Source organism: Haliotis cracherodii, unplaced genomic scaffold (genome assembly GCF_022045235.1).
Source record: "Haliotis cracherodii isolate W230 unplaced genomic scaffold, xgHalCrac1.p SCAF_14, whole genome shotgun sequence".
Lineage (NCBI taxonomy): Eukaryota > Metazoa > Mollusca > Gastropoda > Lepetellida > Haliotidae > Haliotis > Haliotis cracherodii.
In genome coordinates, this window is record NW_027266269.1 from 38,041,458 (window position 1) to 38,060,639 (window position 19,182).

At 40.8% G+C, this 19,182-nt stretch overlaps 1 protein-coding gene across 1 annotated transcript in view; it reads right to left on the minus strand.

The window, feature by feature from the left end:
- LOC139461229 (chitin synthase chs-2-like) overlaps positions 1-9,092 on the minus strand; it is a 33,691-nt gene extending 24,599 nt beyond the window's left edge. The window contains exons 1-3 of the mRNA XM_071242863.1: positions 8,874-9,092; positions 3,296-3,936; positions 1,756-2,679 (exon numbers count right to left, since the gene is read on the minus strand). Coding sequence (XP_071098964.1) covers positions 1,756-2,679; positions 3,296-3,862 — 1,491 coding nt within the window. The 5' untranslated portion in view covers positions 3,863-3,936; positions 8,874-9,092. The remainder of the gene's footprint in view (positions 1-1,755; positions 2,680-3,295; positions 3,937-8,873) is intronic.
- Positions 9,093-19,182: the final 10,090 nt, after the last annotated feature.

A 19,182-nucleotide genomic window follows, 5' to 3' on the forward strand; every position in this document is an offset into this window, starting at 1 on the left:
GTCGTTCATATCCTGATGAACGTCAGTGTGTCACGTGATTACGTTGTCAATCGAGCGAAGACATACAGAACTACTTTGCGGGAATTCCTCAATGTCTAAAAATAACATAAAACATCCTTAGGGAAAACTGAGACCAACAGCGATTTAGGCTATGAATGATGCAGGCTCTGAAGTCAGACAGATCATGTATATGTCGGGTCACCGAAATGAAGCGTCCATTCGAAGCTTTATCAGAGAATGCTCGACTTACCAAAAGAAATCACTACTCAAACACACACCCAAAGTTCACAGAACGTTACGGTACACATGCATTATACCAGACACCAATCCGCCATGTTTGTTTGACTAATAAATTATTTTGTATCAACTTTGGTAATTAAACATTTCATTTACTTTCGAAAGCATTTAATTCAGGCCGTTGAGTGACCCCTGTTGTTTTAGCGAGGCGACAAACTCGTGCACATCCCTTACCCAAATGCCGGAAGGTGTCCGGTATACTGCATTCTTGCCTTAAAATATTATCAATCCATTTTTAGCATCAGCCGGGTCTGGGTTTCTTACCAACGCTAACTTTACTGGGTGCAACTTTTATTTTAAGCAAATGACGTTGTCGTAGCCGCCATTTTCTGCCGTTTGTAAAACCAAGGGATGTCACACCAAATGGAATGTTTGGGACAGATGAAGTCACGACTGTCCGCGCTGATATAGTTCGTTTTACATAATTAAAAATTGATGTTTAATGGATTGTTTTGTTATGATTTATGCATCTGTCAATATAAGGACTGACGTTGTAATTGTTGACGTTCATCAGCTGATGAACGTCAGCAAATACAACTTTAATCTTTAAGTGAATATGGCCTCGGGTTTTTGTAATAATAGCTTTTGCTTGTGTCAACCATTCATCATAAAACTGACAATATTGCTTGGTTGCCACACTATCTGGAAGTCATAAGAGGTTAACATTGAAAACATGCTTCTGGATACCATTTACAGTCATAATGAGCAGCGGACAGGTTCTCAAATGATGGTTTTATCATTTCCTATATCTTCGTTTGTTGTTTTACATTGAAGACAGCTAGATTCCTTTCTATATTTCCGCACTGTTTGAATGACATTTTAGAGGTTGGTAAGTAATTAAAAAGGTATTGAAACATACTTCACCAGCTCCACACCTCTTAAAACCCAACTGAAAGCCATTGGCAGGGAAACTTGAAAAGAACAAGAACTTAAAGGTGCCCCAATCACAATATCATGTGGGAAAATGCACACATCCGATCAAACAATCTTCATGACTTCACTGTAAATAATCGAGTACCAGACAAACCGATGATTCATATTATGAGCAAAGTCCTACAGCTGTCTGACTCACCCGTAAAGTGCAATATAGCCACAATGTCATACAACCCTTCTCATTCCCGGACATGAATATTCAAGAAATCCTGTTCGGGACCTACAGTAAGCTTACTCTGTCAAGCAAAGGGGGTCGGGTGATCGGGTGGTCAGGCTCGCTGACTTGGTTGATGTATGTCATAGTATCCCAATTGCATTGGTCGATGCTCATGATGTCAACCACTGGATTATCTGGTCAAGACTCGATTATTTACAGACCGCCGTCATATAGCTGGAACAGTGCTGAGTTCGGCAATAAACAACAAACAAACAAACAACGTAGACTTGAAAGAAATAGTGTACGTTGTATGCCACATTACATCACTTAACTTCATTGGTTATATCAGATTAAACCAGAATACTTACTGATGATTCCTTCTGGAGAATGGTGGACTTGCTTCTGAAAATCGGCAATGCTGCAGACAGAAGATGAGCCAGGAAGAAACACGCTGTGGCTGCTATCATTGCCAATACCTTACTGTAGTCGTCTACACACGCCCCCGGAGAGAATGGCATGACAAAAGTACACCAGTCTTTCACCAACATCACCACCAGGAAGAGAGGACCGGTCAAACAAATTGGGACAGCAAAGGCCCATTTCTGCAAACCAGTCTGGCAGGCAAGTACCGAAAGAAAGTATCCAACCAGTACTGTAATTATATTTGTGAGAAAGTAATTAAAATCACTGTTGACGATAAACCTCCATGCCTCAAGGAATTCTTTAGAAGTATCAGTAGTGTAGACGTTGCCATCAATATAAAACAATATATAGCTGAAAATAAGCACACTGACAACTTTAACAAAGTTGGAAATGATTGCCATCTTCCATGTAGCAATGACGACTTTGGGAGTTGGGTTGGTTGATTGTCCATCGCCTCCAGCAACGCTGGTTTCAGTGTCTTCTATACCATTTGCAGTCCCGTCAGATGTCTCGTCAGGTCTCCGTGTCGGATGTACGGTCAGTTGCTGTATGTGAGGGACCCAGGCTACAGTGAGACAGACGAGGGCAACCAACACGTGCCATATATCACCACTGTCTTGTTCTGAAACAAGGAACACAACCAGGCCAAAACCAGTCATCTGAAAGATGCCCCCAAGCACATGATCAAAGATCCATTTGCCTCTTCGATGTTGTCGTCGATTGGCTGCGTAGAAGACTGTGTTGACAAGGAATGGTACGACAAACACAGCATTCATGAGAAGTATGGCAAGGTAGCCTTTGTGTTTGACCAACACTTTCAATGCAAACAGACACAGTCCAAATGCCTCCATTACGGCAACAGCAACGCCCTGAAAAAACATAAATATAGCATTTGAGTGAGTGAGTGAGTGTATGATTGAGTGATTGAGTGAGTGAGTGAGTGAGCTTGGTTTACGGCATATCAAACAAGAATAAATGCTAGGGCGGATCTGGCATTTGAACGGAAGATAATAAGATTGGGACCCACTTCTGAAACATTTTGATGATTGAACAACCCTTTCTTCGAGAATTAATACCCACATTCAAATACTATCAGGGCAAACATGTTTCTCGATATTTACGTATTACCCCCCAAGGAATCGGCAGATGATCGAGACTGATGATCATCTTGTGTTTGACGTTGAATATTATATTTTATTATTGATAGAATTCGATATAAGTTTCATCAAATTGTGTTTACCTTCCCTGTCCCAAACTGTGTATATCAGTGGTCTCTCATAACAGAAAATGTTACAAGGTATTTTTTAACAAATGTGATTTGTAAGTGTGCCATTGAGGCACTTGTTCTTGTTTAAATCCTGCAATAGTGCATTTAGAATTGCTAGTTGAGGGTCGATAAAAACACTTTTGAATTCTGAATCGCATTTTATTGTAAACGCAGTAGAAAAGAGGCGTTGTGGAATAAAAACTCCTGAATATACTCACTATTATTAAAGACCTGCTGCTTGGCCACGGCATGTCCTTCCGGAATGACGCCAGAAACAAAGCTCTGAGAAGATTGAAACAGTACGGCACGAGTAGAATCATGGCTATCATCAGAAATACGCGAATAGCTTCTATTCTCCCGTCTCTGGTGCTCGCAGATATGGCTCCTCTTGTAGAGTTGTTTAATCTCTCTGCTAGACCCACGACAGACAACTTGCTGGCTGACAAGCATGCGAGAAGCAACAGTCCAAGAAGTAATGTCCAAATCCACTTAGCAATTGGTGCCAGTAATGAAGGTTTGCGAGAGGCAAGAATTTTCTCATTAAGCCTTTCGGTTACTTTCCATTTGCTGCAGACACTCAGGTCCCTTTTGTTTCCAGTCTCAGAATTCTCCCGCGATTCTCCGGAATGTGACACACTGAACCTGGAAGCACCAGAAGGATCTCTGTGTAAGTCCTGGGGAGTCTCCCCCGTCTCACTACCTCCAGAAGCACCCTGAACATCATCAGTACCATGATGGCTAACAGCTATCACGCTGGGAGGGCTCTCGTCCTTTGTAACATCCATTGTAGAGTCCTGATCCGAAATCACGTCATCACTTTCAATCTGGTCCACAGATTTGGTGTCTTGGAAAGCTTATCCTGTAAACATTATGACAAAAAAGGTTTATAAACAGACCATGCACATGTACGTTCCTACTAGCATGTAAAGTGAGGTGAAAGGTAAAATGGGGTTTAACGTAGCGTCCAAGATTATTGCACTTATATAGCGACGTGTATGTACGTGTGTTTGTGGCTGCTTGTACTAGTCCGAACTGATGCCGATTTATAGTGCTAGCCTACTGAGATACTATGCCGCAGATTAACATGAATACCCCTCTCAGGCACACGATACTGACTTAGATTCGACCAGTTCTTGTTTTAGCCCCTTAATGTGATACGCTTGACAGGGTAACAACAAGTACTATCTTTTAACGTCCTTTGGTGTGACGCGGCCGGGGATCGAACCCACGACTTTCCGTTCTCCGGGCGGACGCTCTACCACCAGACCCTGGTAGCATGTAAGGATTTGAAAAGAAAATCATCTATGAACTGTGTTAATTCTTCTCCTTGATATTATTTGCCGACCCTTTTCCAGATTATTCCTGATAATGGCATTTGATATTATATCTAACAAGTCATGTTTCGTTAGCAGTGAATTGAACTTAAAACTTGTACAATTGACATTCAATTGACATATGTTTGTCGCATATACCAGAGACATTGTAATGTCCAGATGTAATGTCCAGTTGTAATGTCCAGCTGTAATGTCCAATTGTAATGTCCAGTTGTAATGTCCAGTTGTAATGTCCAGTTGTAATGTCCAGTTGTAATGTCCAGTTGTAATATCCAGTTGTAATGTCCAGTTGTAATATCCATCTGTAATGTCCAGTTGTAATGTCCAGTTGTAATGTCCATCTGTAATGTCCAGTTGTAATGTCCAGTTGTAATATCCAGCTGTAATGTCCAATTGTAATGTCCAGTTGTAATGTCCAGTTGTAATGTCCAGTTGTAATGTCCAGTTGTAATATCCAGCTGTAATATCCAGTTGTAATGTCCAGTTGTAATATCCATCTGTAATGTCCAGTTGTAATGTCCAGTTGTAATGTCCAGTTGTAATATCCAGTTGTAATGTCCAGTTGTAATGTCCAGTTGTAATGTCCAGTTGTAATGTCCAGTTGTAATATCCAGTTGTAATGTCCAGTTGTAATGTCCAGTTGTAATGTCCAGTTGTAATGTCCAGTTGTAATGTCCAGTTGTAATATCCAGTTGTAATGTCCAGTTGTAATATCCAGTTGTAATATCCAGTTGTAATGTCCAGTTGTAATGTCCAGTTGTAATGTCCAGTTGTAATGTCCAGTTGTAATATCCAGTTGTAATGTCCAGTTGTAATATCCAGTTGTAATATCCAGTTGTAATGTCCAGTTGTAATGTCCAGTTGTAATATCCAGTTGTAATATCCAGTTGTAATGTCCAGTTGTAATGTCTCATGTTTCATGTGTCAGGCATAATCTACCAGCTTGACATCCAATCGTAATATGACCCGTGTAGATCCGGGGAAGAATAGGTCTTCAGCAACCCATGCTTGCCGTAAAAGGCGACAATGCTTGACGTAAAAGGCTACTAACACGATCGGGTGGTCAGGCTCGCTGACTTGCTTGATGCATGTCATCGTATCCGAATTGCGCGGATCGATGCTTATGATGTCAATCACTGGATTGTCTGATCCAGGCTCGATTATGTAAAGGCCGCCGTCATATAGCTAGAATACTGCTAAGTGCGGCGTTAAACAACAAACAAACAAACAAACCTTATGAACATGCCGTAAATCTCTGAGTGACACAGTAAAATGGCGTCGAGGCGTCGATCATAAACCCGTTCTACCAGTATGCACCAGGTACGTGCAGTGATGCATGTTGTTTAACGCTGCACGTATGACAGTGACCTGTACATAATCTGGACTAATATGTTTGCCATCATCGATCCACGCAAGAAGTTGTCTAAATGTTCGTTCTTGCACACTTCCGGTCAATGTTAATCCAGAGGGAAAATATAAGTCGCCGCTTGGGAGTTGGCCACCATAAAGAATGATGTTGTCATAGCGGGAATCCACCAGGCTCTATTAGTAGCATACTAGGTCAACAATGCATCATTTTGAATAAGTTGACTCGTATTTGTTGATATTATGTGTTTGAATGGAATAAACAATAAAAAAGAGTATACACTTAATTACTTTAATACGTGTAGCCACGGGTCGGTGACCAAGCCGATGTCTCCTTGACGATACGTTTATTTACAATGAATCGACATCAGAAGCCTTTATCTGCGTGTTCTTAGGCCAGTGTGGTCACTTGGCAAAATGACCGCCTCCGTGGTCTAATGGTAGAGCGTCCGCCCGGAGAGTGGAAGGTCTGGGGTTCGATGCCCGACCGCGTCATGCCAAAAGACGTTAAGAGATGGTACTTGTTGTTACCATGTCTGGCGCTCGGCATTACGGGGCTAAAACAAGGACTGGTCGGCTCGGTGTCAGTATACTGTGTCTGAGTGGGGTATTCATGTTAAACTGCGGTATGGTATCTCAGTGAGCTAGCATTAAAAATCGGAATCAGTCCGGACTAGTACAAGCAGCCACACACACACACACACACACGTACATGAACGTCGCTACATAAGTGCAATAATCTTGGACGTGACGTTAAACCCCATTTCACCTCACCTCACTTGACAAACTATTGTTTTTTAAGTCTGTTCATGGGAGGTAGTCCGGACAGCCAAGGTAAAATGATGTACAGCTCTGTTACGCTTGAGCCAACACCTCAAATGCCTCTGAAGCGCGTTGGCGTCTTGCGCAATGTCAAATTTCTCCTTATTTTGGACAATGTAAAAAGGGTTTAGTGGGTCCAGAAAAGGGGACTGGGTGTTTGGACAAATACCACTCCATCCATTAGTTGCCATAGTTACAGCATATCATCTCTTACTGTACATGCATGTAGTTATACCATCAGCATACTTCAAAGTCTGTTCAACAAATAATTATAAAGGAGAACCAACAGCCTGCCTTACCTCTACTCCAACTACGCGGCCTGGCTTCACATTCTGCTTATGGAAGCATAAGCCCGTGTGCAATGGACCACATGCCACCGCTTGAGGCTGTTCTATTTATAGTACGGGGTTTCTCCCAGGGTCTAAATTCATTACTTATCCTGGCAATCACAGCGTAGAGCGGCTAGTTACTTCTCATCATATTATGTATATTATATTATAAGTTAACATACATATAGTCTGTCATACAAACCCTGATACAAATATATCTAATCAGCCCATGCAAGTCCCATGTTTGGCAAGTCTAGATTACTGCAGTATTAGGAATTGAAGAGTCTCTGGGCTCCCTTTTCTTATATTTTTTATTAAGATAACTTAACAACGTTTTTTTCTGTAGAGATATGTTCGAATTCAGGCGTCTGTGTAATTGTAGATCTCGATGACTCTTTAGCTTCGTGGTATACGGTTGGTGCATCGAGACATAATTACACAACACTTGACCTCAATGACGATTTTCATTTGGCTTAGACCCTTGTAATAAATTGAGTTGAGTTGAGAGTTGAATTACCGGCGTATCCTTCCTGGCGCTCGGCATTAAGTGGCTTCAGCAACGACTGGGCCCGTGAAGATCCGGGGTAGGATAGGTCTTCATTAACACATGCTTGCTGGAAAAGGCGACAATGCTTGTCTCAAGAGGCGACTAACGGGATCGGGTGGTCAGGCTCGCTGACTTGGTTGATGCATGTCACCGTATACCAATTGCGTGGATCGATGCTCCTTATGTCAATCACTGGATTGTCTGATCCAGACTCGATTATGTGCGACCGCCGTCACATAGCTGGAATATTGCTGAGTGTGGCGTTAAACAACAAACACACAAACAAACAAACAAACAAACTTATCAACATGCCGTAAAGCTCTGAGTGCCATAGTAAAATTGTGTTAATGCGTCGATCATAAAGTGCGGTGTGAAACAGAAAGCATTCAATCAAACAAACAAGATGCTGCAAACATGCGCATAAGTGAAATAATCTCAAACGCGATATTCACTCTCATTTAACCTCATCTCACCTAAACTAATATTACACGACAGCACATCTGTCATTCAGCTGCGCTAACTCGATTTCCATGGTCACTCATATATCGTATCGTAAAACATGTCAACACATTCAGCATTTATATTACTTATTTTCATTCTTAAGTGGACCCGTTTGTAATGTACTTTTAAGACTTTCAAAAATACATACCGTGTCTCAAGGTTGTTCGCACAAGGTTGATTCGGACTGTTTTAAAAGTCTAATATAGATAGATTACTGTTGTAACCAAACCCTTGCTTGCTAAGTAAGCGTTTCTGGTTGAAATGTGAAGGTCAATATCACAAGACAGTATGTTTCCTTAAGTATCTTAATAAGGTAGGTTTATTGTTTGTAGGTTGTTTAGCGACCCAATTTGCAATATTCCAGCTATATGACTGCGGTCTGAAAAGAATAGAGTCTGGACCAGACAATCCAGTGATTCACAAGTGCATCGATGTACGCATGCATCAACCAAGTCAGCGAGCCTGACCGCCCGATCCCGTAAGTCGCCTCTTATGGGTTTCTGAAAACAAATTCTAACCGGGATCTTCACAGGTCTATTACAGTAAGGTAATTCATGAAGAACTTTCTATATAGTCATTAGGCGTGTTTTGTTCCCTGGCCATAGATGATGTCATTCAACTGGCAGAGAGTTTAATACACTAGCTGTATGACAAGGCAACTGTCAGAGCGTTTAATACACTAGCCGTATGACAAGGCAACTGTCCACACAGTCGGGTACACAATCACCTCGATGTGTGACCATTATATTGAACACCACCGTGTCTTTAACTAATATAGTTATGAACATAATCATAGCCATCCATGGGCGGATACAGAGGGGGCTGTAATCATTATTTCTGTATATATTACCACCAAAGACATGCCCATGCCATCAATATGAATTCAGACAATACTTACATCGAGGAAGGTTATACATTCACCACAAACGCAGTCACGCTGGCAACCCTCAAAATGTCGTCTGTGTGTTTAAACCACGTGACTGCCCATTACCGAAGCAAGGGCACGAAGTAAGCTCAACTCTACCCTTTGACTTTTATCCCAGGTCCTTGATCATTCCGAATGATATCATTTGTCCTTTGTTGTGATCATGTGATGGTATGACACAACTTCTAACGCCTGAGTCATATTAAGAGGGACAAGGAACCCGCGTAAATGTCAACCGCTGATCTGAGTGAGACGATTCTTTGTGTTTTGGAGTAGGAATCACCAAATCTTTAAACAGTCACTCGATGCTTTGTTTGATGCAGTGTCATGAAGCGAAAATGGGGTGTATGATACTGCAGCCGCCAGGCGTCTGTCGCCCCCATTATTCCGCCCGGCTGACGGTACGCTAAAAATGGCTTTCCTGGAAAAGCCAGTTTTCATCTTTAACTGTGCAATACAGAATTTCCTCGCGCTACAAACGAGCGCTAGTCCCCATCATAAGGCGTTCGTTAACATTTGAAAAAGAGACAATCCAATTAATGTATGGTAAAACAGGATTACGTTCGTATATCAATATGATGTGCTAATTAACGAATAGTCAACTATGGGGGACGCGACGACCCCATCAGTAGCGTTATAACGAGGATAACGAGGACGTATAATATTATGTCAGTGATGCTAGAAAGATTATGTGGTGAGGTAGTCCTGCACCATGACCGTGGAATATATTTATTTTATGAAAAAATAATAATCTAGATATGCATACAAAAGCAAGTCTAGCCAGCTCAAGCTAGCTCTATTCCACAAATCAGCATGCAGAGGGAATTTTTTTTATTTTTAGAGTCAAGAAGGGTATTGTGTAATATAAGATTTCAGAGACTAAATGTTAGTCTAGTGGTGAGGTAAAAAGGGGTTTTACGTCGCGTCTAAGATTATTACACTTATGTAGCGACGTGCACGCACTAGTCCGGACTAATGCCGATATATAGTGCTAGCTCACTGAGACACCATGCAGCAGTTAGACATGAATACCCCACTCAGACACAGTATACTGACTCCGAGCCGACCAGTCCTTGTTAAGTCCCTTATTACCCAGCGCTAGGCAGAGTAACAATGGGTACCATATTTTAACGTCTTTTTGTATGTTTGTTTGCTGTTTAGCAATATTTAAGCTATAAGATGGCGGTCTGTAAATAATCGAGTCTGGACCAGACAATCCAGTGATTGACATCATGAGCATCCATCTACGCAATTCGGATATGATGACATTCATCAAATAAGTTAGCGAGCCTGACCACACGATACCGTCATTCACCTTTTACGACAAACACAGTCGACTTGTACGGCAAGCATGGTTTGCTGAAGATCTATTCTACCCCGGATCTTCACGGATCTCAACATCTTGTAATGGTCCAGACATAAGTGGGTTTAATCATTCTAGCCGGCTGAGAAACCATGTTTAACACTGATACCCACTTCTCCAACACATTATACTGACTCTGAGCCCTAAGTCTATTCTACCTTGTATAAATGCAGTGTGATGTCATGTGATTTGTTATAAAAAGAAAGCCAAAACGTTAGTCAAAAGAAAACAACGTGTACATTAAGAAATTCCGCCACAACTGGAAACCCTATAAAAAACAAAAAAAAACAATAAAAAACCTGAAAACTATTAAATGAATTATCCCAAAAGGAATTTGTTTTTCCTGACCCTGAGGAGCTAACAAACCACTTCAGGAATATTCTCGACACTAAAACAAAGAGATTTGCATATGTGTGACAGTCCTAATAAACCAATAACAGCTCATGAAATTCTCACTTTTATAAAACAATTCAAAACAAACAGAAGTCCAGGCGAAGATAACGTAATGAATGAACTTTTAGAATCTATATATTGAACAGACCAGTTGGTTTTTCTGTTTAATGATGTCTTACATAGTGGTCACTTTCCAAAGAGCTGGGCAACCTCGGTTATCACCGCATTACATGAGAAGGATGATACGACTGACCCAAACCACTACGGGCGTAATGCACTAAGCAGCTGCTTGGGTAAACTATTTTGCAAGTTTATACGTAAAAGAATAATGGAACACGTGGTAAAAGCTCTTTTACAAGACCACTGTCAGTCTGGATTTAGAACGGCTAACGAACATCAGATGAGGTATTTGTTATTTTAACATTAATAACACTAGAACATACTATCCGCTTGCTTTGTAGACTTTCAAAAGGCCTTTGATTCAGTTGATAGATCACTACTCTCAACACAGCTGTTATCAAATAAAATCTCAGGACATGTATTAAACATAATAGGATCGCTATATGATATATCTTATTAAGGGTAAAACTGACGAGTGCATTTTACAATTCTTTAAATACAGCATCGGGGTATGACAAGGATGCATGTTGTCTCCCACATTATTTCTATTCTTCAATGATCTAACATATTAGTCAAATCTGTTCGTAATAATGTAACACTTAATGGTTTGAACATTTGTCATTTGTTGCTTGCCAATGACTATTGACCGATCCCCAAATGCTTACATGTGTTACTTGATGGCCTGAGTGTATTTTGTGCAACAAATAACTGAGAGATTAATGGTGACGAAACACATGTTTTGGTGTTTGGCAAATCAAGTAAAATTGAAGAAAAGAATATTTGGACCTTGGGTGATACAAGAGAACTAATGAGGGACAGATATTACTTCTTAGGAATTACATTTGAAGCAAATGCTAAACTTTAAAATTGTGCTAAACTTCTCCTGAAAAAAGGCTTCGAATTCAGCCTACCATTTCAACCAAGATATAAGCTGACGTCCAAAGGAAACTCTACCAGAGTTTGAAATCACTCTTGCTCAAAAACAACAAAACAATCATGCATGAAGTAAAGTTTATTGAGAAGATCAATATATCAACATAATCAAAACTGAAAATGACAATCATACCGCGACCGAGAATGACGTCAGAGCCCCCCCAAAGTTGGGTGTGGTACAAAACTCAAGCTTTCAGAATCATGGACAATAGGCAGAGTACATAAACAATCACTTACGTTCAATAACGAGTCATTAGTAGCGTGTGTGACCACCAAAGGCCTCAATACACGCAAAAACTCTTCGACGCACAGAAAAAGTCAGTCGTCTGATGAGGTCACGTGGGATCTGACGCCATTCTTCTTGGAGAGTCAAGATCAGTTCTTGCCGGTTGGCTGGAGAGTGTGGTCGTTGTCGAACACGACGATCCATCAAGTCCCAGAGGTTTTCTATGGGGCACATGTCGGGTGAGCGTGCAGGCCACAGCAGGACGTTGACGTTGTTGGCTGCGAGGAAGTTAGTGACAATTCTGGCTGTATCGGCTCTAGCGTTGTCATGCTGATAAATGACACCACGAGGCTGCTGTTGGAGAAATGGTAGGACAACTGGACGAAGAATGTTATCCATGTAACGCTGAGCTGTCAAGTTTCCGTCAACGATGACTAGCGGTGTCCTCTCCTGCCCACAGATCCATCCCCACACCATGACACTCCCTCCATCATATGGTACGACCTGCACGCAACACGCCGTCGTTCGTTCACCCCTTCGGCGGTAAACACGTTGTCTTCCATCAGCCCTAAACATACAGAATCGACTTTCGTCAGTGAAGACAACCTTCTGCCAGTCACGTCGTTGCTAAAGTCGTACAGTCTGGGCCCATCTCAATCGCAGACGACGATGTTGCGCTGTCAATAGCTGTCCTCTGTATGGTCTAAAAGCCCTGATTCCATGAGCCCTGAGTCTCCTGGCCACTGTCTGTCGACTAACCTTGTGACCTACATGTAAGGCATTTGTCGCCGATGACGTCACTGTCAGGAAGCGATTTCGGAGGTGCAAGGTACGCAAGTACCGGTCATCATGGGGCGTGGTCACCCTGGGTCTGCCTGTTCTTGGCCTGTCAGCGGTCCGCCCTGTCTGTCTGTAACGTTGCATCAAGTTGGTAACGGCAACACGGGAGCAACCGAAGGTTTGTGCAATATGGGCGTGGGTGGCTCCAATCTGTATCACACCCAAGGCTTGTTCACGTTGTTCGACTGTGAGTCGTGGCTTTTCTTTTGTGTTTATTATTCACTGTGGATATCTGACTTGCCGTTGCAATCGTTTTATACCCTTACCCGCACGTGCATTTGGTGCACGTGTTTTTCACTTTTTCGCGTGTTATCTCGCAAACATGTAACATTTTCTGCATACACTATTGTTGTATTTAGGTTATGTGTTTTAGATAGACTTCATCGAAAAAAAAAATACTTTGTCTGAAATTTATATTTTCAGTTGGTAAAGTTTCTTTTGGACGTCAGTTTACTTATAGCTCTTGCTTGTAAAATATTCAAAACATTAATCGAGCCTGTAATCCTACATGACAGTGAAATCTGGGGTATTGAATCAATCCTCCGGAGCAACTCTGACTCATAAAAGTCCAGTTTCCACCCTTGTCGAACTAGGCTGGTATTATGGAGTTACATTTTGGCTGGACTATGCATAGTCCAATCAAAATCGCGCACCGAAATCGAAATCCGGTTCGTAAACTGTCGTGCAGATTTCGGTCGATTAGTCAAATTAGAAGAGATAACAACCAAACAGAACTCTTTATATACGTTTCTTATTGTTATAGATCTGTGTCTACTGTGGGTGTTTTTCTGATAATAATGTTGCATCAATGTTGACATCCCCACGCCACGGCAGCTCAAATACTGTTACCACAGAGAAAGTGTTTGTCGAGTGAAGCTGTCATAAAATATATCTCGTCACTTTCTATATCATTGTTGGCAATAGAACAATCTAGAATTTATTTGTTTGTTGCTGCAATCAGCAATATTCCAGCTATGTGACGTCGGTCTGTAAAACATCGAGGAGTCTGGACTAATCCAGTGACTGATATCGTGAGCATCGATCCACGCAAATGGGATACGATGACATGCATCAACCAAATCTGCGAGCCTGACCACCAGATCCCGTTAGTCGCCTTTTACGACAAGCCTAGTCGCCTTTTACGTAAGCTGAAGACCTATTCTACCCGGGATCTTCACAGGTCGGAACAATCTGGATGCGTTACATGGATACATTATTTCAGACACAGAAACAATGTTGGCGGTAGAAGCCTATGGAGACTGTATCTATATAGTATGAGAGACGACGGCGTTTCGAGTCACATCACACCGGAAACCTATCGGAAAACACTGACATTTCCACCTGTTTCCATCATACTGCTTCAAGTCTGACCCCGTGCTTGATTTCTAACTGTTTAAATGTACATTCGTGAGTGCGATGACTTTATCATTAAGGCCTATGTCATCATATTGTTTACTACTGTTGTCACATAGTGTGACCATTGTAACACATATTTTCTAGTGATGACTATTAACCTAATTACCATTAAGCAAGCTAAGTTACATAGAGCATGACCCGACATTTCTTTGTGGAGGAGATATGGCGTTGCAAAATCGGGTGAATAGTCTCTGGCAACTGAATCTTGGCCACTGTCAGAGAGGGATGGTTACCAAAACCTCTGCTCTGTGCCTCAGCATGAATTACATCCACTATGAAACGTACTCGGGTATAGGAAGAACATATGAACTGGTGTTTGCTGAACACACTCATCGCAATATAAGTGTTCTAATCTGGAATGCAACGATAAACGTCATATCATTTTACCTCTACTGAACACACCCATTTTGGTAAGGCATGGTAAGGTGCATAATCAATTAATTCAGAATTGATAATCAGAAGGAAGTTTTAAATTGAGGCTCCCTTTACCGTATTGTTGACTTGTTGTATTATTGTAGCGTTATTGAAGGAGTGTATTAGTGTAGTCCTGTGTGTCTCTACCCCTGTATTTTTGTACTGGTGTATTATTGCTGTGTTGAATTATTAAAACAGAAATTGTTTTAGCAGAGTATCTTTGCGTTATTGTCTTTCAGTTTGTTGGCAGCTATTCTTGGTTTTGGAAATTCAATAAGAAGATCGATAAAACAATTTTACAACGAAATTAAATCATGTGTACTAGTTGAATGCTTTGGATCCCCATTTTTCACAATTTATAGAGGTTGCAGACAAGGTGATCCTTTGTCTCCCTATGTCTTTATAGTATGTGCTGAAATACTAGCAATAATGAATATAAACAACAATGACATAAAAGATATTAAGATTGGTAATATTATATATTTACTCTCACGATTTGCAGATGGCACAACTTGTTCTCTAGACTCTACTACAGGATCTCAGTCTCTGTGCTGGATTTCTGGCTGAAAAGTTCACATAGACAGAACAAGGATACTCTGGATAGGATCAAAAAAGCATTCTAGATTAAAACTATGTCAAGATTGACATGTCAACCTGGATTGGAGGCAAGATCCGTTCGATCTACCTGGTAATAAATTCAGTACTGATCTCGACGAAATGATCAGCTTGAATTATGGTAATGCATTTAGAATATGTGAAACACTCGTGTGCATTTGATCTTCAAGAAACCTTACTCTCTTAGGAAGGAAAACCGTGCTAAAATCACTAATTCTACCAAAATATAACCATTTATTTTCATCTCTACCAGCTCCACCAGATACTAAGCTTAAACGTTTTCATAAAAGATGTTTCTTATTGATTTGGGTAGGTAAACCCAACAAAGGAAAGAGAAGTCAAATTATATGTGAAACATCAGATTGAGGTATAAAATGTTCAACAGTACTTGAATTAATACATTGTCAAAAGATATGGTACGTACAGCATCAAATTCGAAATCAAAGTGGTGTCGATTATTCATCTTAAATACACCTCGTTCTAGACCCTTTATTGCATTCGAAATTAAGATTACAAATGATTACCAAGATAAATAATATATACTATGAGGACCTTAATAAAGCCTTTTGGAAATTCATAGATAACACCCACATTGAGCGTATAAATGATAAGGGTGTCCTAGCACAATATACATGGCATAAGGAGAACATAAAAATAGGAAATACCAGTATATTCTATAAAGAATGTTTGTAAAAGGGATACGTTTCGTTAATAATCTTCTAGATAATAACAGACAATCTATGTCATTCGGAACCTTTAAAACCGTTTTCAATTTGAAAACCATTTTTTTACCCTACACAGATGTTCTTCTCGCTGTAAAACAATACTGTCGAAGCCAATGATTATCAAAATTTGCAATTACCTGACAATCTCCCTTTTTACCTTTTCATATATATCATCTTCAAGTTCGCAGTACTTCTACAAAAACCTATGACAAATATATGTGAGAGACATGGTCATTTTGCTAAATGGGAGTACGGACTTGGACACGATGTTGAAGAGCAAGACAGGGACAGGGTCAATTCTATCACGTTTAGGTGCACGAGCGTGACTTAACTATACTGAACAACAAAAGTTCCTGTGACATTGAATACGATTTAAGGCAAAGTTCTGTTTTTTACCAAATCTGAAACAATTTTGGTTTGCACCAGATAAAAGACTCCTGTAAATGTTCAAATGGTTTAATTTGCCATACTTACTTCAGAAAATGCGTGATTTCATAAAAAGAACATGACCATGCCAAATTGTCAATTTACAATTTAAAAGTATGTGTGTCCACCTCTGGTTGCGATGCAAGCAACACATCTTCGTCTCATGGAATGGACCAGGTGTCGCACAAAGTCCTGTGGGATATCTGTCCATATCTGCTGGAGCATGTTTCGAAGTTCCTGGAGTGTCTGTGGAACACTTGGTTGACGTCGAAGGCTCCGATCCATCTCATCCAACATGTGCTCGATCGGTGAGTGATCAGGGGAGCGAGTCGGCCAGGGGATGACATTCACGTTGTTTTGTTGAACAAGTCGAGCCATATGAGGCCGGGCGTTGTCATGTTGAAAGGTAATGCCTGGGCCATGACGACGCAAAAACGGTAGAACAACAGGGCCGATGATCTTGTCGCGGTAGCTCTGTCCATTGAGATTTCCCTCTACCACTATCAAACGGGTCCTCTGTCTTGCTGTAATCCCACCACATACCATAACGCCGCCGCCCCCGAACCGATCTTCTTCCATGACACAATGATTGCCGTAACGTTCACCTCGACGTCGATACACTCGAATCCGTCCATCGCTGTGGCTGGGGTGAAAACGAGACTCGTCATTGAATAGAACTTGTCCCCACTGCATTTCCGTCCAGCGTAGACGCTGTCTGCCCCACTGTAGACATGATGGGCGGTGGTTTGCTGTCAAAATGGGACTTTTGGCGGGTCTTCTGTCGACAATCCCTGCACATCTGAGGCGACGACGTACGGTTTGTAAAGATATTCGTCGAAGGTCAGGGATGCTTCTTGCAGTCACTGTTGCTGGCTGGAATCGATTTCGTAGGTGTGTTGTTCGAATCCAGTTGTCTTGTCGATTATTGGTTACGCGTGGCCTGCCACTTCGAGGATGGTCCCTAACTGCATTCGTCTGTGGTAAACGTTGCCATAAACACCAAATGGTGTTTCTGTGGACGTTAAATTGTCTTGTAACATCACGTTGACTCGATCAAGCTTCAAGCATACCAATGGCTCGCAGACGCTCATTTTCGGACAGGCATGGCATTTCGTAATTTTGAATAGTTGCGTAATTTTCTTTTGAGTGGTTGTTGTCAGCACGATGCTAAACAATGCATATGGAACCCCGTTAACGCACATGTTTAAATACCCATTCGTTGGTAGTGAAATGCATGGGGCTTGCATAAAAGTCAATATTGGTGTCACAGAAACTTTTGTTGTTGAGTATACACTGGTTCAGGTTTCAAATTTTAAATCATATATTGCCAACAAACTGTCTTCTTAATAAAATGGAATACGTACACAGTACAAGTTACAGCTACTGTTCTAATGAAACAGAAGATGTTATACATATATTTTGGGAATGTAAGAAAGTGAGCTCCATCTGGCGAGACATGGAAATTTGGATATTACCCAAAATACGGTAACAATATCCCCCCAAAATGTTGGTTTTTGATTATTTATCGAAAAATAACAATCCTTTAAACCTTATCATTATTGTGTCAACATTAAACATAATAAATATCCACGAACAGTCCAATTTATACAGAAGGAGCTCACTGAATTTTATGAATTAACAAAGTATACTTACGTCATTAATTTTAATAGATATTACTTTAATTAGCTTTGGTCAAGCTGCCATGCTATATTTCTGTGAATTGTCCTGTAAAACCGCGTAAATGCTCTCGAACAATAAACAAATTATAAAAAAGCTCTTCTTGTCGACACATTCTTGTAGAACAAAGTAATTGGTTCAATGTCAGTCAATGATGAGTCATTCCATGGCTAGGGGGTGACTGAATTTGGGTTAAACGCTGCTATAAACTGCATTTTTAGTTATGTCAGCTTCATGTGTTAGGGGAGCGTCAAGCAACAGGTCATGCGCTTACCATTTGAGTGAAGTCTATGGGCACAGGTGTTGCGCTGATCAACAACGTGTACAAACTGGAGAAATGTCGGATTCGAACCAAAGAAAGGAAGCTGCCTGCTTGAAACATCCTCTTGATAAGAGAGCAAAATAACCAGACAGTTCACGTGTAAAGAACCCAAGTATTGCTGGGGAGAATTGCAATTCATTATTTTGGAATTTGTTTACATTTTGCTTCTGAAAATATTTCATTACAAGTCAATCGAGTCAAAACTAATTCCAAAGACAAATATATTTGTAGAGTTATTACCTTCCAGTAACTCGCATTAAAAACTTGTTATAATTTACCTTTGCCTGTGACTGCATTTTGAGTTCCTATCTGTGGGTTATTCTGTTTTATGAAGCAGTATTTATGTTCCTTTATGTTGGTTATTGTTTTTTTCGATACAATTTCTAATTTGATTTGTAGACTACATTGCGTGTTACATTGTGTTTATATGTGCCCACTTGACTTGTCTTTGCATGTGTTTGTGACGGGTGCCACCGACAGGACAAGATACGCTCACCTTTTTACCGAACACCTGGTGATAAGTGATTATTTGATAGGGTGCCATAAACGCATGCTTATCATATACACTTACATTTCAATAAATATTTCGTATGATTACGGAGAGAGTTACATCGCTTTTATATTGGAAAAGTAATTGATGGCCGGCCATTTCTGCTCAATATATGTTCCTCCCATCTATTGCATTTCTGGCTCCTTTCCTCTTACATTGGCTTTGTCGGTTTGTCGTTATAATTAGTTTAGTAAATGTCTTCTCAGAAGGTATACAAGCCTGGGAGTTTGAAACTAAATTCAGCTGCTGTTTGTTCAGGAAT